The 24567-nt window shown below is 40.2% G+C and overlaps 1 protein-coding gene across 4 annotated transcripts in view; it reads right to left on the bottom strand.

Annotated features, from left to right (window-relative positions):
- LOC111865630 (probable helicase senataxin) overlaps positions 1-24561 on the bottom strand; it is a 66714-nt gene extending 42153 nt beyond the window's left edge. The window contains exons 1-6 of one of the 4 annotated variants that reach the window (XM_023853807.2): positions 24501-24561; positions 23720-23866; positions 16694-20038; positions 10764-10939; positions 9647-9738; positions 869-1087 (exon numbers count right to left, since the gene is read on the bottom strand). In XM_023853807.2, the coding sequence (XP_023709575.1) occupies positions 869-1087; positions 9647-9738; positions 10764-10939; positions 16694-20038; positions 23720-23785 (3898 nt within the window). In that variant the 5' untranslated portion in view covers positions 23786-23866; positions 24501-24561. Of the gene's footprint in view, positions 1-868; positions 1088-9646; positions 9739-10763; positions 10940-16693; positions 20039-20121; positions 20255-23719; positions 23867-24500 lie in introns of those variants that run through there. The other 3 variants (XM_023853809.2, XM_023853808.2, XM_033751895.1) reach the window with 3 other exon arrangements.
- Between the last annotated feature and the right edge of the window lie 6 nt (positions 24562-24567).

Below are 24567 nucleotides of genomic sequence, written 5' to 3'. Positions count from 1 at the left end.
TGCCAGAAGGCTATTCAGGATGAACAGTCTTACAGAGGGAGCAAAGTAGTGTTGAGACCCATTACTAGGTAACAACATGAAACAAACAATGAAACAACACTAACGGCTAGATACAGATTCTCAACAAGCAACAACTGAACTACAACAGAGAGTGTATTTTCTGAGTTGCCCATGATGTTATAACCAGGACAGTTTGGACCATCGGTGCAGTTCTGCGATATTTGCTGGACTGTAATGAGGTGTGCATAGAAGCTCAATAATCTCCACAGTTAAGATCCAGTACCAGGAAATGAGTACGAAAGCAGAGTGGGAAGGCTTAGCGTGTGCTGGTAAAGGGTGGAGATTGGCGATAGTGTTACATTACTTGCAGGTGCAATCTGTAAGTGATCAATAAATGCAATCTTCAATCAAAACCCTGTCTACAGTCACTCATACATGTGACATTTTCTTTTTAAATATTTTTCAGTCTAATAAATAAGTTACTACATACAGCTCAGTTTGGTTAAAATTACATCAAGATTGTAAGATTTGAGGCTTTCACGGCGGTGACTATGAAGAAATCAGTCTTCTGGGATTTGGCACCGTGTATATGTGGTGTTAACCAACGTTTCGGAGGAAACGTTCCTCCGAAACGTCGGTTAACACCACATATACACGGTGCCAAATCCCAGAAGACTGCTTTTTTACATCAAGATTCTTAAATTTTAGTAAGAATGGGCAATGTGAAACTTCAAGCTTTGCTGAAGCAGAATGCAGCTACCTCTTCTTTTTGTTTTGCTTTTGTTCTTGAGAATTTAACATGTCCAATGTGGTAGATAGCAGACAGACATAGACTTATGGGAAAGCACCAGCAGCATGCACTACTCACAGATCTCCTTGTGTACACTGGTCGTACCGGTGACAGTATCTTTCACGCTGTGTTTGACATATGCAAAAATGGGTACAATCCTGCGTTGCCTTGTACTTTGATGAGGCTCAGAGTTGTGGTGATTTTGCAAATCTTTGTTCTCTAACTCCAGTTCTAGGTAAACCAAGTCTCCAGTGTATGGGTGGAACCGCTTCTTGGACTCAAAATCTGACAGGACAGCTGGAATAAATATATAGTGACATTAAGTTCAATATACACAGAATAAACTGACTCACTGAATAAAAATAACAGATCCCAATTAACCTCCTAAAGCACTATCTGTTTTAACTTTGAAAGGCTTTGAAGTCTGCCCACAGTGTTTGTATGTTTCAAATGATCTGTAGCATAAACAGTATTTCCAATCAAGGTATTGGCCCTATCAACATAACAACAAAATAAAATAATTATCTTTTTAATAGAATGAAATAAACTACATAAAATATAACAATGGTTTAATTAATTTTGTTGTCTCACTGCTACATGTTCTGGCTGCATGGACTATAATCAGGTGGTTTGTAAGTAACTAAACAGAGAGAGAAATAAGTGCAACAAACCATCACTGAACTGATGGTTTAAATGGATCAATTTTTACGATGAAAAATGTGATAAATTTCTTATGTGAAATGATACAATATAAAATAAATAGCAGTGATAGCTTAAATTGTCAAAAAAAATTGGGTAGGGGGGAATATATGTGACATGGGGCTGGTTAAGTGTGCCATATGAAGGGCATATATGCACAGCAGAGTGACAATAGCAATGTGATGTCTATTGACAGCTGTAGTCTTACAGGCAGATTTGTATTCCTCTGAAAGCTCCTAGAAGTAATGTATGTACAACAGACAGTGCTGGGTGTAACAGACGCATTGTACTAAGCTGGTGAAGAATACTATGAACAGGAGATGTCACATAGCATGCAAGTGTGTAGTTCTTGACATCTCTTGGAAGAAATGAGTCCTGGGTATATAGTAGAGTGTAAGTTGTGTTGTGGTGGTTATTTGACATGGACATTTGTCTTAGGTGCAGATTACTGTGTAGCGGAATTCTCAGTTACTGTTGGAACTGCTGTGGTGTGTCCGGATGTTGCTGGTTGGAGCGCTGTGAGGTTGCCCCCCACCAAATAAAAGGTGGCTAACAAATCACCTGATAATGGTCCAGGTGACTGAAACATGCAGTAGTAAATGAAACAACAAAATTGATTAAACCACTGATACATTTTACTAAAATTAGAATTAACTTTGTTGCTGTGTCAACAGTCACAATACTTTGATGTGATAACACAATGGGATCCAAAAATTAATACGGACAGTAATTATTTCCCTGAACTGCATTAACTGAGTGGTCTATTTCAGGGGTCTCCAAACTTTTCAAACCGCAGGCCACATCAGGTAATTCAGCACTTTCAACGGGCCGGACAAAATGAGAAATTAATAACTCTAGGTATATGAGTTTTATTGAAAGCACAGAATTTCATAAACTAAATACAAAGTACGTGAGAATAAATTATCGTATATTAATGACGATAGACAGTAGTAGCAAATGCTCATATTCCCATCACAAATTATAATAAAACAATTAATGTGAATGATGGAACTCTTTCTGTGTTCTTAAGTCTGATTAAATTGAGGTTCAAATTTTGAAACGCTAATCACAAGTAGTGACTTTAAAGGTTCATCGAAAAAATTTGCCCTGTATTTCGACTTGATGTACTTCATCTGGGAAAAAGTTTGTTCACACAGATATGTCATCCCAAAAATGGAGATAAATTTACAAGCAAATTTCTTTACATTTGGAAATTGCTCAGAGTTCAGAAATTCCTTCCTTTTATTTGGCTTTAAAATGATAATTTTCCTGAAGTTCAATAATTTCCATTTGAATTTGACTTGGGACATCTGCAGCATCACAGTCAAGCGGATTTTGAAACAATCTAATTTCCTGAGCACTGGCATCCAAATCAGTAAATTGTTTCTGAAATTGTTCTTTCAAATCTGAAATGACTAAATTTGCAAACGAGGAAGGAAATTCAGCTTCACCCTTTTTATGCAGCTCTGCACAGTATAGCATATGAACAAAGTTACAATTTTTCACTTGGCTTTCCAGAAGTATCAACTTTGCTCTGAGCAAAACTGCGCATAAGTTGCCTTTAATACAAAAATGGTAATAAGTACGACACCGGCGGTGATGATGATCTGTTACAATTACACTGCACCACTGCAAGAAGCCTTGTGCACAAGACGGCTAGTAATGAACTGCTTGCGCTACCTACATTGCCGCAAAGTGACACTGCCGATCGAGGCCGAACAAGTACGAAGAAATGCCGTGCAGTATACGGTCCAGAATTAGTAAAATTGTGAATAAAATGGAATATCAGTACATTTTAAACACAATTTGGATTTGAAATCTATGAACAAGTATTTTTCTTACCAGTACTCATTGGAAATAAGTTCAATTTGCGCATTTCTGCACAATTTTTTCGCGGGCCGGATAAAATCACATCGCAGGCCGCATTTGGCCCGTGGGCCGTAGTTTGGAGACCCTTGGTCTATTTAATGGACACGGAGTGCGTTTCCTGGCAAGGCAGGAGCTGAATTTTTAAATATAATTTACAGGAAATTTATGCTACAAAGGGTTATAAAACACAGACCTACATGAATGTGTTTACCTACTAGTAATACTACTGGTGCAAACATTCCATAATCTGAGGTGGACAATCATCAACTGTGCTTACCAGACACATTTCTTGACCGAAGTACTTATATTTACAGAACATCAGATAAGCGATGAAGAAAAGTAACTACTTAGGGAATGTGATTAAACAATCTAAGAAAAACATTTTCTGTCTTAAATCTACACACACTGACTTGTTATAAATAATTTTTCAATAGAAAGTAGTTTTTGTTAAGCCAATCATAAGAGCACATCAAAACCTCCAGTGATATTCTCATTTTCTCCATTTTGGGCAATCCTAGCTTTTTAATTTTGAGAGATGAACATTTATTTTTACCATTAGTGCACTGACACTGTGCAGTTTGTGCTTCCGGAAAATCATAACATATTACAGATAAAGGAAACTGAAACAGTGAAGTCTTCTTAGGTCAATGTCAATGTGGAGCTGGTACTTGATGTTCCTGAGACCGTTTCTGTCCCCATCATCAAGCGTTTATGCAATGATTGTTGTGTACACATACTTTACTTTTGCACAGAGTGTTTGCCTGTCTGAGCCCAGACAGTATCACATCTACAAAACACTGAAATCCAAATGATCACACAAGAAGACTTCATTGGATACTGTCATGAAGAAAGAGTCAGATCAAAGCTGATGTTACTTTATTTTGTTCAGTTACCACAATAAGAAATATGGATACAACATACATTCATTGTCTTTTTGCAACATATTTAAGCCATCATCAGGTATTTGACTTCATTACATACACCGGTATTCGTCTGCTAGTATTCCTACACTGGCCAATGTTTACATATTGGAATGCTCCTTTTTTAGCAATATGTAATGCTAATATATATGAAGTGTGTGTTTACCTTTAAGATTAAATATTAATAGTTCTTATGTTTTTATCTGGGTGTAGCGGTTGTGTGTACCTCTTCTGCCAGTGTATTTCTTTTGGGTTTTCCCTATGTTGTACTAATGTAGTATGAGTTTGTTGGTTTGTGGGCACGTGACTGCATTTTTCTCCTTGTTCACTTTTCTTGTGTTTGGGAGAAGCGTTGTATCCCTGATGTGGTGCTCATGTTAGCTAACGACATCTCTCCACAGGTAGCTTGAGACAAGCTTGTTATGCAGAATGATATGAACAAATCACTTATTTTTGTAGGAACTAAAAACCAATTTTTTTTTTTCCTACAAAGTCACCTGTGTTCATGATAATGAAAGACAAGCAGGTGTACGATACTTTAAATGCAAATGCGCATTCATGCGCATGTGTGTTGTGTGTGTGGGTGCGTGCATACATTCATGCACTACTATGTGGCATAACACAAACCATCACTGTGGCTCCAGTATGTTGATGACACATTTGTGGTCTGGGCTCATGGCCCACAGCAGTTACAGGATTTCCTCAGCCACTTCAACAGTTTAAGGCTTTCCATCCAGTTCACTATGGAAATGGAGTCAGACACTGCGATTCCTTTGCATGTTCTGGCCACAAAAGTTGACAGAAATCCCACCCACACTGGCCAATACCTCAGCTTTAAATCTAACCATTCACAATGTGTGAGAAGAGGTTTAATTAATGCTCTTCACAATAGAGCTTCTATCAAATTCCAAGACCAAAATATGTTTAACGAAATTAGTAACCCAAGATGTAATCTTCAGCTCAATGGCTATTCCCAACATTTCACTGCCTCAGTTATTAATTTCAGGAGTATCAGTCATATGAATAAAGAGGAAAAGCATCTGAGCTGTGTATATCCCATATGTCAAGGGTGTTTCAGAACAAAGCACTGGGTATCGACATAACATTAGAATGATCTTCAAAACTAAACACACTCTTAGGAGGTCACTCATGAGATATGCAAGCAGAGAGCACAGAATGTCTATAGCATTCCCTGTGAATGTGGCAGGAGCTACATTGGCGAAATAGGCAGAACACAGGCACAGCTTCAAAGAGTATATTCTAGAAAAATCAAAATTAGCTCAACATGTCTATGAAGAGGGTCACAGGGTAGGCTAGGATTTTCAAAACTGAAAGTAATAGCAGGTATAAGAAATACAAGAAATCAGCCCACATGAATCCGATCAGAAAACCCAGCTGACATGCCCCCTATCTGTATCCCCCTTATCAGTAATGGGGTTAGGAGCTCACACGGAGAGTCAGTATGTTCCAACACATTCTACATTGGCTTTCCATAGGATTTCAGTCCCAAGTGTTCAGTTTTTACTCCACAGGTAGTGCTAGCAGAAGGCACAAAATGGTTTCACAACACACTCCATTTAATCCTATGCACTAGTGTTAACAGATCTGGTTTGCTGCATAAAATCTCACTTCCCTTTCTATCTTAGTTTCAGGTCTATGCATGCTTTACCAAGTTTTTATTGTTATCTTCCTTTGACTTAGCCTGGTCTCAGGTGTTTATACAGCTGTAGTTATAATGAGACAGGCTGTCCAGTAATTGAGATTAGCTCTTTCTAAGGGACGCAACAGAGTATGTTTCTTCTGCCCCCTCATCTGAGGATGGAAACAGTTTCTGAAATGTTGTTTGGGTTCTTTAGGTTTTTAGAATAGTGGAAGATGGTAAAGGTCTAAGAAGCCCGTAATTCAGGCTGCATACAGGCCTGTAAAAACCTTAAAATAGATATAAAATGGCTCAAAATTAAGATAAAACAAAATGAACTAAATAAAACTGTGAACACCACCTAGAACGTCAGGCAACACGCCAAAAAGGCGGAATGTTTTTGGTTCTTTATTATAAAGTGGGCATTCCTACACAATGTGTAGAATGGTATGGAGATGTCACAGTGGATACAACTAGGTGTATAAAATGACCGTGACCAATACAAAGGTGCATGACATAACCTCTTCAGCCCTGCTGGAGCTGTAGAAGTGCCAGGCTTGCACAGTCAGTTTCACCATTGGTAATTTGTTGTCCACCATGTCCATTCATCTTGCCATGATGACAAGACGGTGTGGTGAAGATAGGCGCTAACATCTACGGCTTGGTCTGATGCTAGACTTCTGACCAGAGCACCTTCTTTGGTAGAATCATAAGTGGCCTCATTCCCTAGCAGACTTGTGCTGCCTGGTAGGCAACAACTGAATTCTATGCCTCATGGAGGTGAAATATCTGCAGAAAATTCAAAACAATCAGCTCGTCAAGCATGTGCCCTTGCAGCCTCTGCAGAGCACTTGGGGAGGTAAGGAGGTAAGACTGCTGAGATTGTTACTGAAGCTGGCATAAACTTCAGCTGTATACAAGCTTTCAAAGCTGTGGACGTGGCATCTGAAAACCTGCTCATGTCTGAAGGTACATCCAGTTGATCCCTGAACAAACACTCCATCATTATAAACCACTGTGTAGTGAGGACAAGCAGAGATGAGCCCAGCAGAGAAGTGATGATAAGTATGAGCAGATATTTTGCCTTTCACATATCTGACGAATTGAAAAACGCAAGATGTATGTATAAGATAAGAGTCTACAAGGAACAATACAGAGTAAGTGGATATAAAAATGCTCAAGGAGGTGGTGACATCATACACCTACAGGATGTGGGGCCCTGGTATTTAACTCTCACCTCTTGTGTGTTGGGTGAAAGACCCACACTATATGACAAGTGATAAGTGAGCTGTGTTGACAGCTCTGCCATGTAACTGCAGACAGAGAAGGAGATTTCTCTGCAGGGAGAGTGAAGGTTCTCCAGATTCCACATAAAGACACCAGAGGGCAGAGTGGAAGGTGCCAGTGACAAAACAAATCCCAGAGGTGTGACCACTGTCTGGGATGAACAGTTTAGACTTCATTTCAAATCCATAAACACAGCTACCAGAATCCACCTTTGAGCAGATCAGGGCACAGTAAAGTCAAAGCATAACCATCTGGTCTCCACCCCAAGATATACTAGATAAAAACTATTAAAATGTTAAGTGACCATTTGCACTGAACACAGAACCATCATACGTGCAGTTACCATGAGAGTCTGCAGTCAAGAAGAATATGCCGACACTTTACAGCTGGAGCAAATGGCAGAGTTCTGTTGTTGAGGAACAGAAGCACAGGAGGATGTAAACCCACAATCATGTGATGTGTATACACTGGGTCTTTGCTGCAGAGAAGAGGAACAGATCCATGGGATGATGTAAACCCACAATCATGTGATGTGTATACACTGGGTCTTTGCTGCAGAGAGGAGGAACGGATCCATGGGATGATGTAAACCCACAATCATGTGATGAGTATACACTGGGTCTTTGCTGCAGAGAAGAGGAATGGATCCATGGGAGGATGTAAACCCACAATCATGTGATGTGTATACACTGGGTCTTTGCTGCAGAGAAGAGGAACAGATCCATGGGATGATGTAAACCCACAATCATGTGATGTGTATACACTGGGTCTTTGCTGCAGAGAGGAGGAACGGATCCATGGGATGATGTAAACCCCCAATCATGTGATGTGTATACACTGGGTCTTTGCTGCAGAGAAGAGGAACGGATCCATGGGAGGATGTAAACGCCAATCATGTGACGTGTACACACTGGGTCTCTGCTGCAGAGAAGAGGAACGAATCCATGGGAGGATGTAAACCCTCAATCATGTGACGTGTACACACTGGGTCTCTGCTGCAGAGAAGAGGAACTGATCCAAAGGAAGATGTAAACCTCCCAGTCATGTGCTGTGTATACGCTGGGTCCTTGCTGTGTAGAAGGTAAATTAATTTAATTTAGCCCAGTGTGACAGATGATTGAGGGTAATCTGTAAACAATACTGTACTGCAACCATACTCTGGAAGAGTTATATAAGTTCAGCTTGGCATCAAGCCTCGTAACGTTCATGACCAGTGTTTATAACCCACTCTCCCTATTTTTTTTGGGGGGGGGGAGGAAAAAAGCAGAAAGAAGAAGAAGAAGAAAGTAGGCCTATGAGACCACCAGGCTGCATATCCCCCCTCTCCAAATCAACTTTTGAATGCCTGAACCAATCTTTATGAAACTTGGTATACATATTGGCCCATCTCGGTGGCATAATTCATAAATTCCTCACCACAATGATAACTACACATGCAATACAAGATTCGTTGGATATGTCATTTTCTGTGTGTTCCACATCATATCAAAGGGAAGTAGGCTATTAGCTCTTCCCAGAACTTTTATTTTGTGCAACTGAACACTTATGGTCATAGCCCTCTTCTCTGACGAGAGAATGAGTTTGTCTCTTATGGATATGCTTGGCCTTTGTCAAGTGTACATATCGCACACAGAGCATAATATTGAAAAATTTTCCCCTTACAATATATGTCTTCTGTCAGTCTAGACTTCACAAGGCAAATCATGCCTATCTTATTTAGCTTATGCTTCAATGGCAGCTTAGTCACTTGAACAGTCATCCTGCAACTGCCTCAATGATTAACTTACCAGACTCCAAATACTTCTCATCTTATCTCCTCTGAATATTAGCAAGCAAATTATCGGTTATCTGGTATCCAAGCATCCAGGAGTCTCAAGAAACTGGCAAAATTTTCAAGGAAAATTTGAATAAAGTTGTGATGTGAATAATGTTATATTTTAGCGTCCTGTTGCACTGATTCATGTCCATGATTTATTCTGACCGTCTTACAGTGCATACATTTATTCACCTTACTCTTCTCTCTTGCACTACATGTTTCAGCACTAAAGTGCCATCTTCAGGTGCTTTTCGATGTACGTCGAACTACTGCATTGCATGCCTTGTTGTCTTTATACTAAAATAACTAAAATATATATTCGTCATATATATTGCTAAATTTTAAATATTAAATTTGTGATGTGAATACATTCACCCATCATGCCACCACTCAGCACTGCTAATCGTCCTCCCTCCAAGAGATGCCATTAGAGACTAGTCAAATTTGTGATTGCTACAGTACATACATCTGAAATCTTTCACCCATCAATGTGCTGTTATCTCTTGGTTTCTGCAATGGCCATTTCTTATGCAACTAGCAAATCAAATTCCCCACACATGCCTGTTTACTGTAATCTACTTGCTCTGAAAGTTTAGTGCTGAATATATTACATAAAGTTGTCTTACCATGGCAGGTTATGTGCATAAATGGCTTCTTATTGGAAGTGAGACGGGGAACTGCATCAACCTGATCTATTCCAACAACCACAGGAGCTTTCCTGTAACATAAAGGATATATAACGGAAGTGCCTCTACGACACTGAAAACAACCTGTATGAAGCAAAAGGATGTAGAGTAAGTCAGCCCCTATTTTATTCACACGGAAGTGCTCTAGTTTTGGAAAGTTGTCATGTGAGTGAGGAGGTGGGAGTGTATGCATGGGCATTGCTGCCCCAGCTGCTCTAGCAATATGAAGAGCTGAGTACACTCACAAACGTGCGGAACCATTCTACAAAGATGACATATGTAAAAGAGCTATCATGAAGAGTCAGTCTGAGCCTGAGTGCGGTGGCAGGTGAGTTGATTGTGACTGTGGGATTGGAAGCAGTGTGCAGCAGTCACGTGGTGCGAGATGCAAGTTTGTGAATGCAAAAGGAGAATACTGCAGTAGTATACAGTGGTGGACTGGACAAGGCCTAGATCATGATACTAAGTGGCTACTGACAAACTGACAATAACTTCTCACAAAACACAATAAACATAACATTACATTCATGATAAACTTAAAGTGTACACTAAATATGGGGAACTGGTGCTATCACTCAACTCAAACTTTTATTGTCTTGTCTCCTACAAAGAACATACACGTGATACTTGATGTTCTCACAGTGGTGGCTATGAAGAATGGGGTGTGAATCCATGCAGATTCATAGAAGTTCACCAGTGCAAGTGTCACGTAACTTCGAACAAGGCCAAGAGTAACCTTGGATGCACAGAAGAAAAAATTTCAGACAAGGGGATGGAGGGTGTGTGACGTGACAGGCGGCCAGTCAAAGAACGAGTGTTAAGAAACTCCTCCCACCACAAGCTATGCGCGGGATTTGACTATGAATGTGGGGCCTTGTTCGAAGTTACGTGACACTGTCTATATAACACACTTTTATCAGATCCCTTTATAAACAATTTCCATACTCAGGTGACACAACATTAATCCACAGCAAATCAATGTAAAGGGAGTTCACCATACTTCAGTAATTCAAGCATACACAGAATACAGATTAAAAGAGAAAACACCTAAACTGACCTGGGGTGAGATGGATTGCTTTCACTTTCATTGGTGATACTGGACCACAACTCAAGAAGATGAAGAGGTGTGAGAACCCTTAAGTAGTCCTTATATGAGACAAACGATGATGGCATAGGCCACAGTTTGTCTCGATGCACAGGAGGTGGATGTCCAGGGGCCTTGTTCTTCTGCTCCTGTACATACATTTTGCAATGTTATGTTCATACATACAAAACTACTGGCATTTCAGAGTTGCTACATAAATGGACCTCTACTAAATCACATCAATATTTCTCTCAAAATCCTAAATTTTTGTGTCTGATCATCTACTGTTTTACACAGTTGTATATGAACAGCAGAAACTCCCTGCCTCTGGGTGGAAGGTGAGAGAGCATTTAGTTACATATACAAATGGAACCCTGCAACAGGGCAGTTCATCTATGCAAAATTCTGCATTACGCAGCTCTGAGCCGGGAAGTGAAGTTAAGTGACAATGTTTTTGTAGTTTCTTTCAACAGTTTAAAAGAAGGATCGTAATTGTGGGAGCTAAAAACTCTGAGGTAAAGTAGGTGCCAAGCGTGTTAACAATGTCTGCCTTGGATGCGATGGCATTACTTTGCAATGATATGCCAGGTATAGAAGTGCAGTTGTATCCTCCTGATATAGCAGTATTTTTCTCCGGACAACACTTGAACGGGGAGACTGCGAGACCAGAAGCAGTCTCCCATGATGTGAGCTTGGTTTCATACATGACACACTTAAGACTTGTGCTTATGAGCATTCTTTCGGGTATGGATTGCATCACAACATTCACCTCTCCACCAGGAACAGGAATGGGTATGCACCATGGTCTGACTGATGACTGTGGGAGGAAGCGTGAAGCAGTTCAGTGCTGAGTGCTCATGAAATATTCCTCCATGGAATCAAGAGATGGAAATGTTTGGTCCTCAGAACTCACTGACTGTGAGAAAGCTCCCTCGACAGAGGAAAACGTATTCATAGTTGAGTATTATTTCCGCTCATACAGAAGTGGCTGTGAAGAGGGACTGAGTTTGAAAAAGGTGACAGAACAATTCCAAAAGAGATTTAATAAGATTGCACCAAGTAACACAGTTATACTGTCTATTGTTACTAAATTTCGCTGTACTGTGCCAACAGAAGGGGAAGTCTGGTCGACCATTGAGGATGAGGAAGGCAATGCTCTTACCGTCACCCAAGAATGCTACAGGGACATGGTGATTGGACCATTTCTTCAGAATTTGAGAAGGTTCTGTCATGCAAGTGGCCTTCACATGAATAGACAGTGGTATCAACAGGACAGGGCAACCAGCCATACCGCTCGAGAATCTCTAGACATGCTGCAGGAAAACTTTCCAGGGCCAATCATTTCAGGTGGTACTCACTTCCCATACCCGTCCCATTCCCCCAGTCTTACACCACCTGATGCCTACTTGTGGGGAATGTTAAAGAAGAGTGTGTTCAACTGTGAAGATCCAGCAAGAACTGTGTCTGCATTACATGAGCAAATTGTCTCCTTTTGCAGGAGTCTGCAGCAACCTTTGTTCTGGGATATGATTGAGAATCTGCATGAACAATATGAACACTGTCTACAGTCAGGCGGTGCACACTTCGAAAACTTACGTTACCCATACTGTGGTAAATCAACATGCTAATGGTGTGTATGTTAGTTTCTGTCAGGAGAAATAAACTCACAGACGACAACAAGGTAATATTGTTCGTCTTTTCATTTCAGTACTGTAAGTTTTGGCACATACTGTACTTCAGTCACTGTTGTGGGAATCTGAAATCTAACATGTATTATACTTACACATTAAAACTTATTACTGGGATTTAGATATAATGTCNCCCCCCCCCCCACTTACTCTCAGTACTACATACTACTTCATATGCATGAGTGCTAGGAATGCCATGGTAACATACCACTAAATCTCACCAAACATCAGGTCTGAATCTTAAAAGAGTTTACAGTAACTAAAACACATGTACAGATGAATTTTAAACATTTGGAGGTATTTTCACACCCACTATGTTGATACATGTATTGATTAAAAATATTTAACAACGAAGATAAATTCTTTGTGATAAGCTTTGATTCTACACAGCTCATCTGACTGCAAGGGTCTACCGACTGTCCAGTTAAAAAGAAGTAAGCAATATATAATCTCACCAACAGTTCTGTATCATGCAGACGGTCAGTGGCACAGAATGACCAGCTACAATGGTCATTTGGTTCAGAACACTATGTATCACCCCCTGAGAATTCAGTGGGAAGTTTCATAATGTTTTATAGAAGTTTTTTCATTACTAATGCCCCCTCTTTTCTCCCATGTTAACCTTGAGTCCTACACATTATCGAATGATGCATCGAGGCTGATGGTTATGAATGAAGAATGAATGTATAAGGGGTGGGACTTCTCGGCCCTTGCACCACGACCTACAGTGATCTATTGTGCTTCCCCTTTTGATTATCCCTCAGCAATCCTGCACTTCGAATGAAGCGTAGGATTTTGTACGTGGGGACGTCGAAATAGTCACTTGGTTCCATAAAGTACTGACCCAAGTGACATAATCTGAAATAAGCTATGGCCTCACATTCACACAGGATGTGTATGGCTGTTTCATTTTCTTCTTGACACTCTTCACAAGTAGGACTATCACTCAGTCCCAGTTTGAAGAGATGTCCTTTAGGGTGACAGCGTCCTGTAAGTAGTCCCACCACCCATCCTAGCTGGTTCTTGTTCAATAGTTCCTTCGCTCTTTTAGCCGAGGGTCCTGTTATGAGTCCCTTTGCTTGCCTGAGTCCAGTCAAGGATCCCCAGTATTTCTTGTGCTTCATATCTGTCCAGTCCCTGATTGCCTTTCTGGCAACTCCTATAGAGATGCCATAGGCTGGTTCAGGTCCTATAAATGAATGTTGAGCTCCAATCTTAGCCTATTGAGGCTGATGGTTAAGGCCAGCTCCAATGATTAACACACACAAATAGTCAATTATAAAGTGACTCCATTATACATAGTAACATTTGTCTTATTCTGGAAGATTTACTTGAGGAATCAGGACAGATCAGCTGTTAATACTGATGGGTTATGGGCTGGATGGCAGGGTTTCATTCCTGGCAGGGAAAAAGAGATTTTTCTCTAACCCACAGTGGCCAGACCAGCTCTACGGCCCACCCAGCCTCCTACATGATGATCACTGGGGGTTCTTTCCCAAGGGGTAAAGCGGCCAGGGCGTGAAAATGACCACTTACATCCACCTAGTACCGAGGTCAAGATCGGTTGAGCTACTACAACCACTCCCCCAAACATCTTCATGGCTTCATGCTTAATTTAGTAAGTCCAGGGACAACTTTACCTCAACAGTTATTTGGTTTGTCACAATCTTGATGTCAATTTTGTTTTAGTTTACTACCGCTACAGATGCATGCTCTTGCACTATTCTGTTCTTACATTCACTAGTTTGTGCCTAACAGTTCGGAACCTGCTGCTTGCTTCCCATGTCACATGCTTTTTCACCACACGTGAAAGATGCACTTTGCTGCCCAGTGCACTCAACTGTGCTCCACATCCAACTGCACTGCCTCTTTTTACCTCATAACTATAGCTTATTACAAGGTAGATTTCAGGATCATTCAAACACAGATATGAAATATGAGCCACACTGAAATTATTGAAGCTGTGGGAAGAGTTTGGAAGTCTGGAATCTTAGGCTGTGATGCATACAGGCAAGCAACATTCCAAAACCACTCAGCTAACCAAAAAAATACACTACACTATGCATATTCACATCAAAATATTATGAGTGCTCACAGAAGGCAAAGAAGCAAAAGTAAAAGACTGCTCTCTCTCTCTCTCTCTCATGACCTATTACATAACTTATGTCAATGTAATGTGTTACTTAGGCGGCAGCATAGCTCAAGCGGTTAGTCGCTGGCTTCCAGGGTTCGATCCCGGGTCTGGTCAAGTGAGATTTGTGGTGGACAAAGTGGAATTGGGGCAGCTTTTCTCTGAGCACTTTGGTTTCCCCTTGCCAATCTTCATTCCACCAATTGCTCCACAATCACCCTCACCTATCATCTGGGGCTGGTACAATAGGCCAGAAGTGGCCGCAGTACAAGGGACTTAGTCCCACCCCACTAGCAAAAAAATAAAAGTATTACTTGGGAGAGATACTATTCAAACTAAAATTCTCTCTCTCTCATTGATTGTGCAACTTTTCTACCATGAAGTACGGGAATGCTTGTAAAGCACTAGGATGCTTTCACTGAGTGCACACATAGCACACTGCTCTTGCTGATAAGGTATTGGTATAAAGAAAGTGAATATAAGCAGCAATGCCTCCTATTCAAACTCTATTTTAATTCTTTGGGAATTAATATAATTCAAGCATTTGTGAGTCTTTAAGTTTCAAGACTGAGTTGAGAAAATAAATCTCTGTTCTAATACTGATCTTTCATTCATATATTGCTGCATCTTGTTGTGTAAATTACTGCATATGTTTATTATATTCCTACCAACACAACACTATTTCCAGCAAGTAGAGTTTTGGAACATGTGTGTAAAGTGTACAACACACCAGTGGGTTCACTTGGTTCACCCGGAAATTTATGCTAAGCACAAAAATTGTACTCAAAAAACCAGATCTGAAGATGTCACACATATATCAAAACACGTCATCCCAGACAGCAAACTCTCCCTCTTCAAAATGGTGTTGTGTTGACAGGATATGATATTATCTATATCGATCTTTCAGTCTCAGATTCTTGAGAAATTTCAGATAATTATTTTTGCTTTGCACAAAATCAGGCGAACTATCTGATCCATCACAATGCTCATGGTTGGCAATGCATCAAGTTATCACTAAAATCTGCCTCCTCCTCCTTCGACAAGACATGACCTTTAAACATATTTCTTTAATACAATAATTTACGAGTTTGTTAAGCAAAGAAGGCCCTAATATCAACAGGAATACATATTACTGCACTGTAAAAATATGGCTGACTTACTTACTTATGGAGCTGAGCCCTTCTTGAGGAGAAGCCAAATCTGCAGCTACTCAAGAATTTCCCAGCATTTTATGGAACCCGAAGGTTCATTACCGTGTTCACAAGAGCCCTCCACTGGTCCCTATTTTGAGCTAGATCAATCCAATCCATACCATCCCATTATATCTCTCTAAGATCCAATTTAATATTGTCCAACCACCTCCGCCTTGGTCTTCCCAGTGGTCTCTTTCCTTCTGGCTTTACCATCGATATCCTACATGCATTCCTCTTCTCCCCCATTCGTGCTATATGCCCTGCCCACCTCCTCCTAGATTTCTTCAATCTAATTATTATGAAGTTATGAAGCTATGTAGTTTTCTCTAACCTCCTGTCATTTCACCTCTCTTCAGTCCAAATATTCTCCTCAACACCCTGTTCTCAAACACCCTCGGTCTATGTTCCTCCCTTAATGTCAGAGACCAAGTTTGACACCCATACAGAACCACAGGCAAACTTATAGTTTTGTGTATTCTAATTTCTATGTTTTTGGACAGCAGAAGAGAAGACAAAAGGTTCTGGACTGAATGGTAGCAAGCATTACCTGAGTTCAATCTCCTCTTAATTTCCTCCTGAATCAGGTTTTGATTTGTTACCATCGTTCCCAAATATCTGAACTGTGCCATATTTTCAAAACATCTGTTTCCTATCTTTATGTCATTATTTTGCTCTGCGTTTTGGTGATGAGACAGCAACATATACTTAGTTTTCCCTGTGTTTACTTCCATACTGCAAAAATATGGCTAGTGTTATAAACTGTGATCACAGTGCAAAAATTGGTGTAGCAGAGAAAATTTTCATTCCCATCTTGATTCTCAAAATTGTTCCAAATTTTTCTCTAGAAATGAAAAGTCCATCTTGGACATGCCAAATGTATTTACAGCTCACCTCTAGCCACTTAGGATTCCAGCACAGAATATCATATAGAACTTCATCCATATCTGGTCTCTTTTGTTGTAACTGGATATTGAAGACACCTCTTGGGGTTGGAGCGTCTTTCTTGTGGGCAACCGGTCGAAGGCGCGAACCTTCTTCCACAGGTATGACACGTATCTCAACCATTTCACTATCTTTCTTGAAACACACACTTTTTTTCACTTTTGTGTAGCTAGTGGGTGCCGATGTTTTTAAAATAGAAAGGGCAGAAAAAGCACTTGTAAGCATTGGAAGTTTGTCCACTACTACAGGATCAGTCACCACCTCAGCCCTACAAGAAGGCACCTCTAAATCAACACTCTTTGAAGTAGAAGGCCGCCCAGATATTTTGGGAATTCGTGGAAGATCATTAATGCTTCTTGCTGGGGCAGAGGATAATCGTGAGTCACGCTTCTTGGGCTGTGAAACACTGGCTTTAACACTATCTTGTTTTGGAACATTACTTGATAAGGAGGCTTTCTTTACATCAAAGTGCAAGTTCTTTTCTGCAGAGGATAAAACTGATGGTTGTGCTGCCTCAGAAGCTTTCACAATATTTCTGGTCTCAGCTTCTTCTGTCAAGAAAGCGCCTCTGTTTCTGTTGGTCACCTTTATTCTTACTTCTGCAGGCACCTTCATCATAGAACGTTGCTTTGAAGCTGCTGCGACAGCTTTTTCCTTTTCAGAGATGGCTTTGAGCTTTTCTTTACGCTGATCTGAAATTTGCTTCTTTTCATTGGCAGTAAGAAAATGCGGTTCATCTGAGATGGATGACTGGACACGGATTTTCTTTTTACTTCCTCCCTTCTTTCCTTTCCTACTGATGGTATCACTGACAATGTTTCTAGGTTTTGCTTGCTGCTGGGAAACATCTACTTGCTCCTTGAACATTCGAATTGCCACTTCTGCAGAAATGCCTCTCTGAAAAGCCCGTCGTCGTGGCATTGGCGGTGGATCAATTACCAATGCCCTAACACTAAGTTTTGGTTTCTTAACTGATTCTTCACATTTCAATTTCACTTGATCTGTTTTCAATAAATCACCAGGTAACATTTCTTTCTGTATCATTTCACCGTCAGTTGTCGCTTGCAGCAGATCAACATTCTGCAAGAACTCTTCTCTTAATCCACTGTCCCTTTTCTCTTTCTCTGCTTTCAGTTGTTGTGGAGGCAACTCTGAGATTGGTTCAGGTTCAAGATCTTGCTGTGAGAGCCTTCTGAACCACTGATCATCATTTAAATTTGATTCATCATCTTCAAACACTACTACATCTTCATCATCATCTTCAAGAACTTTAGTATACAACAGATCTTCACGAACTGCATCCTGATCTTCTGTTTTAAGTAACTCCAAATCTATCTTCTGGTCATCAAATATCTGTGATGATGGGAAGTACTCTTCATCATCACTAATAACAATTATGTCTTCATCAAGTGTATAATTTAAGGACTCAGTGTCGGGTTTTGAAACAACCAATCCATTTGATTTCAATGCATTCTCATCTAGCCTTTCCAATTTCACAACTGCCTTGGTTCTCTGAATACTGGCAAGTAACTGATCATCAAGTGTCATTCTTTTCACATAGTTTGAATTACTGACTCTGATTTTGTTGGCCTGTGCAATCTCTTCCCCCCTGTCATCATCCACAGAGTGGACTGATGTTTCTGGCCTGTTGTTATGTGTCTTAATCTCATCTACAGATTCTGTGCTGCTTATCCTAGAGGATTTATCATGAACATCAGTATTACTTTCTGGGGTAGATGATAATGTCTTTTGGGCTTTCAGCGGACAAGGACAAGAGTTGTTCTTCACCTTGGTTTGTTCAGCTGATTTTCTTTTATGATTCTTCTGTAATTCACCATCATCACTTGATGTTTCAGAAAGGATACGTCGCCTCTGTGATTTGCTCTTCTGTTTAGTCACCAACTGTCCATCATCATCTTCATCATCATCATCATCATAATCTTCTTCTTCTTCTTCTTCTTCTTCTTCAAGAGGTGTTTCTGTTGATGAAGGTCTAACAACTGGCCGCTTTAAAATACCTGAACTTTCTTCAAATTTAATAACTGACTCTGAAGGGCCGTCATGAGAGGTACAACAGTGGATGCTAGACTTGGCTTTGTTTCGATCACCATACAAAACTCCTTGAAGCCGAACAGATAACTGAGCATCCTCCTCCTCCTCCTCTTCGTCTTCTTTTTCACCCCCTCCTCCACCTCCATGCCTGATAATAGTGCTACTAACTGCAGGTGATGGATTATTCTTCAATAAATCTGACTTTGTGTTTGTTCCAATTTTATCATCTCTAGTCATATGTAATTCATTTTGCTTGCAATATATAATACTGGACTCCCTGGAAACTAAACTGGCACTAGATTTACATGACCCATCCAAACTTTGTTCAGCGACTTTCAGTTTCTTCTTTGTATGCTTCTCTGAATGTTTTGTACTTTCTACCTTGGACGATGCGTTTCTGAATGGTTCAACCTTTACAATTTTATTTCCTGAAGGTATACCCTGCAAAGACACTGAAACTTTTTCACTTTTCTTCTCTGACACTTTATTCTGGACAGAAGTTTCTTCTGAATGACATTTCTGGGCTGCAGAAAGTTCTCTGCTGCCAATGGTTCCATTATTGGAATTTGAACCCCTAGATTTATTCTTTCCATGAAATGAAAAAACAACTCCATCTTTTTCATTTTTCACACTTCCTGTCTCACTTCGCTCAATAACTTCCGAAGGCAAAGGAACAGGGTCTACCATGCTCTGTAATTCATTTTTAAATGTTCTAATTACTGAATCGCACTTAGACTTTGGGGCATCAGAAATTGGACTGACAAATTTTGGTTCATGAGCTCTGGCTACAACAGTTTCAGATCTACTCAAAGTATTTATACTGTTGTTTAATGCAATCTCCTCATATTCTGGAATTACAACAAACTCTTCACTCTCAGATGGAGTTATTTTGATACATGTTTTGTCAGGTGGTCTTGGATTCTGCTTATGTTCAGGTTGCTTCACTTTCTTTGTGTCATCAGGGTCTTCAGATATTTGTTTCCATTGTCTATCCACACTGTGAGGAAAGGTAACAAAATGTGTCATGGATAAATCAGAAGATGCTTCCCACTTCATGGTGGCATTTCCCAACCTTGGTACCTTGGGACTAAAGACATGTTCCTCCTCAGCATGCCGTTTCTTGGCTATCGCTACCTGTGAGTCTCCATTTTTCTGTGGGCCACTTTTTGAATCTGAATCCGTAATGATTACCACTTCACCTCCATCTGTATCTGAATCTGGCAAAGTAGGGGGTAGAATCTTCTGGAAAGAAAAATAAACATCTTTAAGACATGTTTCAAATTCGTAACTGTGACTGCGTGTTTCTAAACCTTATTGTCTCATACCTTAATAAAATCTTGGATTCTTAAAACCATGCTGAAATGTTCGATAGCTGAACAATGTGAAGGTTATACAAGTACACAAAAGCTGAGTGTGTTCCTTCAAACTGGTTCTCAATATTTCTTTCCAACACAGATAAGAACATGAAGTACTGTTACATTAGAGCGTCCATTAACCAATCATAGCCTTCTTTCATGAGCACACTGCAGAACCAAAGAATGAAATTAAAGATGGATGCCACAACTTTCAAGGCATTAAACAGCTGGTGCAGGGGTATTAGAATTCTCATAATTTTATGGTAAACATGTACAGTAAAGTCCCCACTGTCTGGCATGTATGCGGAATGTGATTTGCCATTTACTTTAATCTGCAAGTTTCATTAGAAAAACTCTTATAGAAACATGCAGAAAGTCAAAACAACAAACTTTTGTTCTGGTTCTTGTGTGAGAGTCTTCATAGGTGACACAATGGATTGCTGGATGAATAATTTAGGATATATATATCATAATGCAGTCACTAATTCAACTGGCCTCCAGTATACTGGCACATGATTGAGGGAGTAAGATGGTTTGCACTGTTAGTGGTAGACAGGTGCCATACCACATGATAGGTAAACGTATGCTGATAGCGAATTTATTTTTGAGTAACTTTATAAAAATGGTCAATTTCTTTGAAATGTTGCCTGCTGAAATTGATTTTGGATGCTTGGATACCAGATGATTAGGAATTCACTGTATTCAGTTTATGTTTCCAAGAACACTCAGGTTTCAATTAGTGTTGGATAAAATATTAAGTATCCCGTATCTAAACACGTCATCATCAGACAGTGATGTAAATTGTTATATCATAATTACAAAGTTACTAGACTCTCTTTTCAATGTATGGTTGGAACCAGAATTGCCATACTGCTGACTTCAATGAATATATAGGACTTTTCTACCATGACTGTCTACTCAGAGTACAACATACTCTTAAAGATGTCTAAGACATCATCAATTTCACAATAGAATCAGAAGAAAATCTGCATCAGTACTGTCCACAGTGGAACTCTGCCATTACGACCTACGCTTCACAGCTGGGCTCTGAAGTGTTAATAATTGGTTTGTTGGTNGGATAAACCTCTACTCATCTGTCAGTGGTGCCTGTGGTTGCTGGTGTTGTGTGTCTTTACAAAGTGCAGTTGCACAGGACTGCTCTGCTGAGGTGAACTTGGAGAAGAACGTCCTCCCAAAGGACCCCTTGGGAGCCCGCTGTGCTCTTCCCCTTTCACGCCTCAGTACGATGCTGGATAAGGTTTCTCTCTTACTAGGGTGCAACTACACCAGCTCGGCATGGATTCTGCATCTGTTTCTTTAGGGTATTCCTATGCAGGTAGCCACCACCACACCACAAACAACAAGGGAGTTGCTTGCAGTTGGCCCAGTCATGGCTAGAGTTTTGGCAGTTGTAGCACTGTGTAAGGCCTGTCTGAGCTCTGTATGATTCTACCTTAATAATAATAATAATAATAATATGGTTAAGGCTATTCAGATTAAATATCTCTTGACATTTTACATTTCTTGTTAAGGAAACAAGGAACAGGGGGGAGAGGTTCATGTGGGTTTGTCCGTTGTGTGCTGAGTAGCCGTCATATGCCTCACGTTCATGACGTTGAAGACTACGACCTCAATGTTGCTGGAAATATCTTCCCTGGCATGTCTGGGGGAAGGTGATAGGCCTTTTGGAAATTGGGGAGAAGGTAAAATAGAGAAAATTATTTTTCCCCAAGTCAAAGTTCATCGCTGAATGGTCTGCCATTTCTTTAGCTATGATGTGGGCTTCACTTTGTGTCTTTCAAAATATGTACTCTCCTCTGACATAGTTTTTAAGTCCCTTTGTAGTTGAATGAGGTTCGTGGTTGAGGTCATCACTACTGGTGGCAGCCTACCTGGTGTTCTGGGAGCTTCCTATCTTGGTATGGTGTTTTCTGTGACAGTAATATCTGTGTACATGTCAGCAGTTCTGAGAGGTGCGAAGAAATTGTGAGTCAACACTGCTTTTGGTTGCAGCTTGACAACTGTGGATGTTGGGACTGGTTTAGTCAATTTCCTGGCTGTCTGTGAGGCATTATTAGAGGCTTTTTTTTATTGCTAGTGGGGTGGGACTGAGTCCCTTGTATTGCGGCCACTTCTGGCCCATTGTACTAGCCCCAGATGATAGGTGAGGGTGATTGTGGAGCAATTGGTGGAATGAAGATTGGCAGGGGAAACCGAAGTACTCGGAGAAAACCTGCCCCAGTGCCAGTTTGTCCACCACAAATCCCACTTGACCAAACCTGGGATCAAACCCGGGCCGCCACAGTGGGAAGCTAGCGACTAACCGCTTGAGCTATGGCGCAGCCCATTATTAGAGGTAAGCCTCCTGGGTCTCTTTACTTCCTGGAAGTCTTCATCATGAGCCGCTAATTCCACTCAGCTTTTGTTCACTACACCACTTTGTTCTGCCTGTGCAGTCACCTTCTGGATGGACTTCAGTTCATTCAATGTTATTGTGTACAAGACGTAAAGAATGCTAAAAAGCGGCTTTCCACCTAAACCTTTGCAAATGTTTTCTCTTTCTCCTCTGCACTATTCACAACAGAGGTCCACTCAGAACCGTCCCCCCCCCCCCTTTGGGCAGTGTACATCCAGCGAGGTACTCAATGTCACCAAATACTTTTTATACTTGCTGAACTACACAAGCTGCTTCTGGATTCTTACTCATGATGATGTGCCATTCAGATTTCATCAAGGCTACCTCGTTTGCCCAATATTTCCAGACTGCTGGTACTGGGATGTCCACCATTTGAGTGTCCCACCCTGGCACAGCCGGGCTCAAGACCTCATTATACAGCCTTGGGCAGACTGCACTGAAAATATGGTGTCAAAAGATTCTTCTATTGTTGCGTGTGTATTAATTGCTGCAGAAACGCATTTACCGAGACGTTCCTTAGCGATGGCTGTCTCTTCTGGCTCTGCTATTTAGCGTTTCAGGCGTCATGTCACAATATGTAAGATATTTACAAATGCAAGCAACAAAAATTTTACTTCACAAGAATTCAATCTTATGATCCTTTGCACATGGATGCAGCACACTAGCCCAAGAAATAAATCTGATTTTATTCTTGATTTTCAATGCCTATAAGGCCTATTTGGCATTAACAGCACAATATTTGTAGAGCTACCAATCAGTGGAAAGGAATGTAGGGTTTATGACTTCTACACAGACCTTGCTAACTTTTTAACTTGCAAAACAATTTTTTCCCATGCACAGAAAGTTAATGCCTTTTTCTTTAACAACCGCAAGACAAATATATGCACAATGATGACTTCTTTAAGCTGAAATATGTGGGTCCCTTATCGACATTTATTATGTGAACTATGTAACTATTACAGAGTTAAACTGAACATAAACTACCAATGTCTGTTAAACAGAATGATTCATCTTCCTTACAGCAACTACTTTTGAATAGATAAAAAACAATAACTTCATCTGTATCAAGAAATATCATCCTTAAAACTGCAAACAAATATATCACACATTTAAAATTTAACCAGCAAAACAACATAAAGCAAAAAGCATTACCTGAAAGAAACTCTGAAGAAGGCGGAACACATAGCAGTCCGAGCCGGATATTTCGCTTACACCCATGCCAATCAAATCACCATCTTGCAATGGAATCTCTCGCTCTGGCAAAATTCGAGTTTGGTTGATAAATGTTCCATTTGAACTCTGTAAGAAATGTTGATAAAATCAATTATTCACAAACTTAAATCTGGCAACTATATGGTGTGATCAATTAGCTTCCAGACTGACCACAATATGGTACTACTGCAGTTAGGGCAAAATTTCTCTACTATGTGGAGGTAGAGTAGAAGCTATTGAATCATTTGCTATTCTTTCAAAGTGGTAGCTTGTGAAATGAAGTTGTGCGCTGGGCTATTTGTGCTTTATCACAAGAGAGCACATTTCAAACAGCAGAGCACATCAAATTCTACTTCAATTATGCAAACTCCAACAGAAACCCACAAGACATCAGAGCTTCCTTTCAGACAGGAAATGGTAAGTAGAAGTCAAACATTTGATTTGTGGCAAATATCAAGGAACCTGTTCATGAAAACAGGTGTGTCACTTAGCTAACGAGGTGGGAATCTCACCCCCATCAAGTGTCAAGGTCAAGAACGGTGGAGTTGTACCTCCACTCCTCAGACATCTTCATGGTGTGATGATTAACTGATTAAGCACAGGAACAACTTTATTTTTTATAACATGCATTTATTCCTACAGTATGAAAAAAGAAGACCACAAAGTTTTCAAATTTGGTTTTGTTACATATTTAATAATACACAACAAATGAAATACTTACAGACAAATCAACAATTGCAAGATTTACTCCTCTCAGTATAAATTTGCAATGCCTTCTGGATACATAC

The sequence above is a fragment of the Cryptotermes secundus genome, unplaced genomic scaffold (assembly GCF_002891405.2).
Source record: "Cryptotermes secundus unplaced genomic scaffold, Csec_1.0 scaffold2482, whole genome shotgun sequence".
Lineage (NCBI taxonomy): Eukaryota > Metazoa > Arthropoda > Insecta > Blattodea > Kalotermitidae > Cryptotermes > Cryptotermes secundus.
This window is presented reverse-complemented; position numbering and strand designations above follow the sequence as displayed.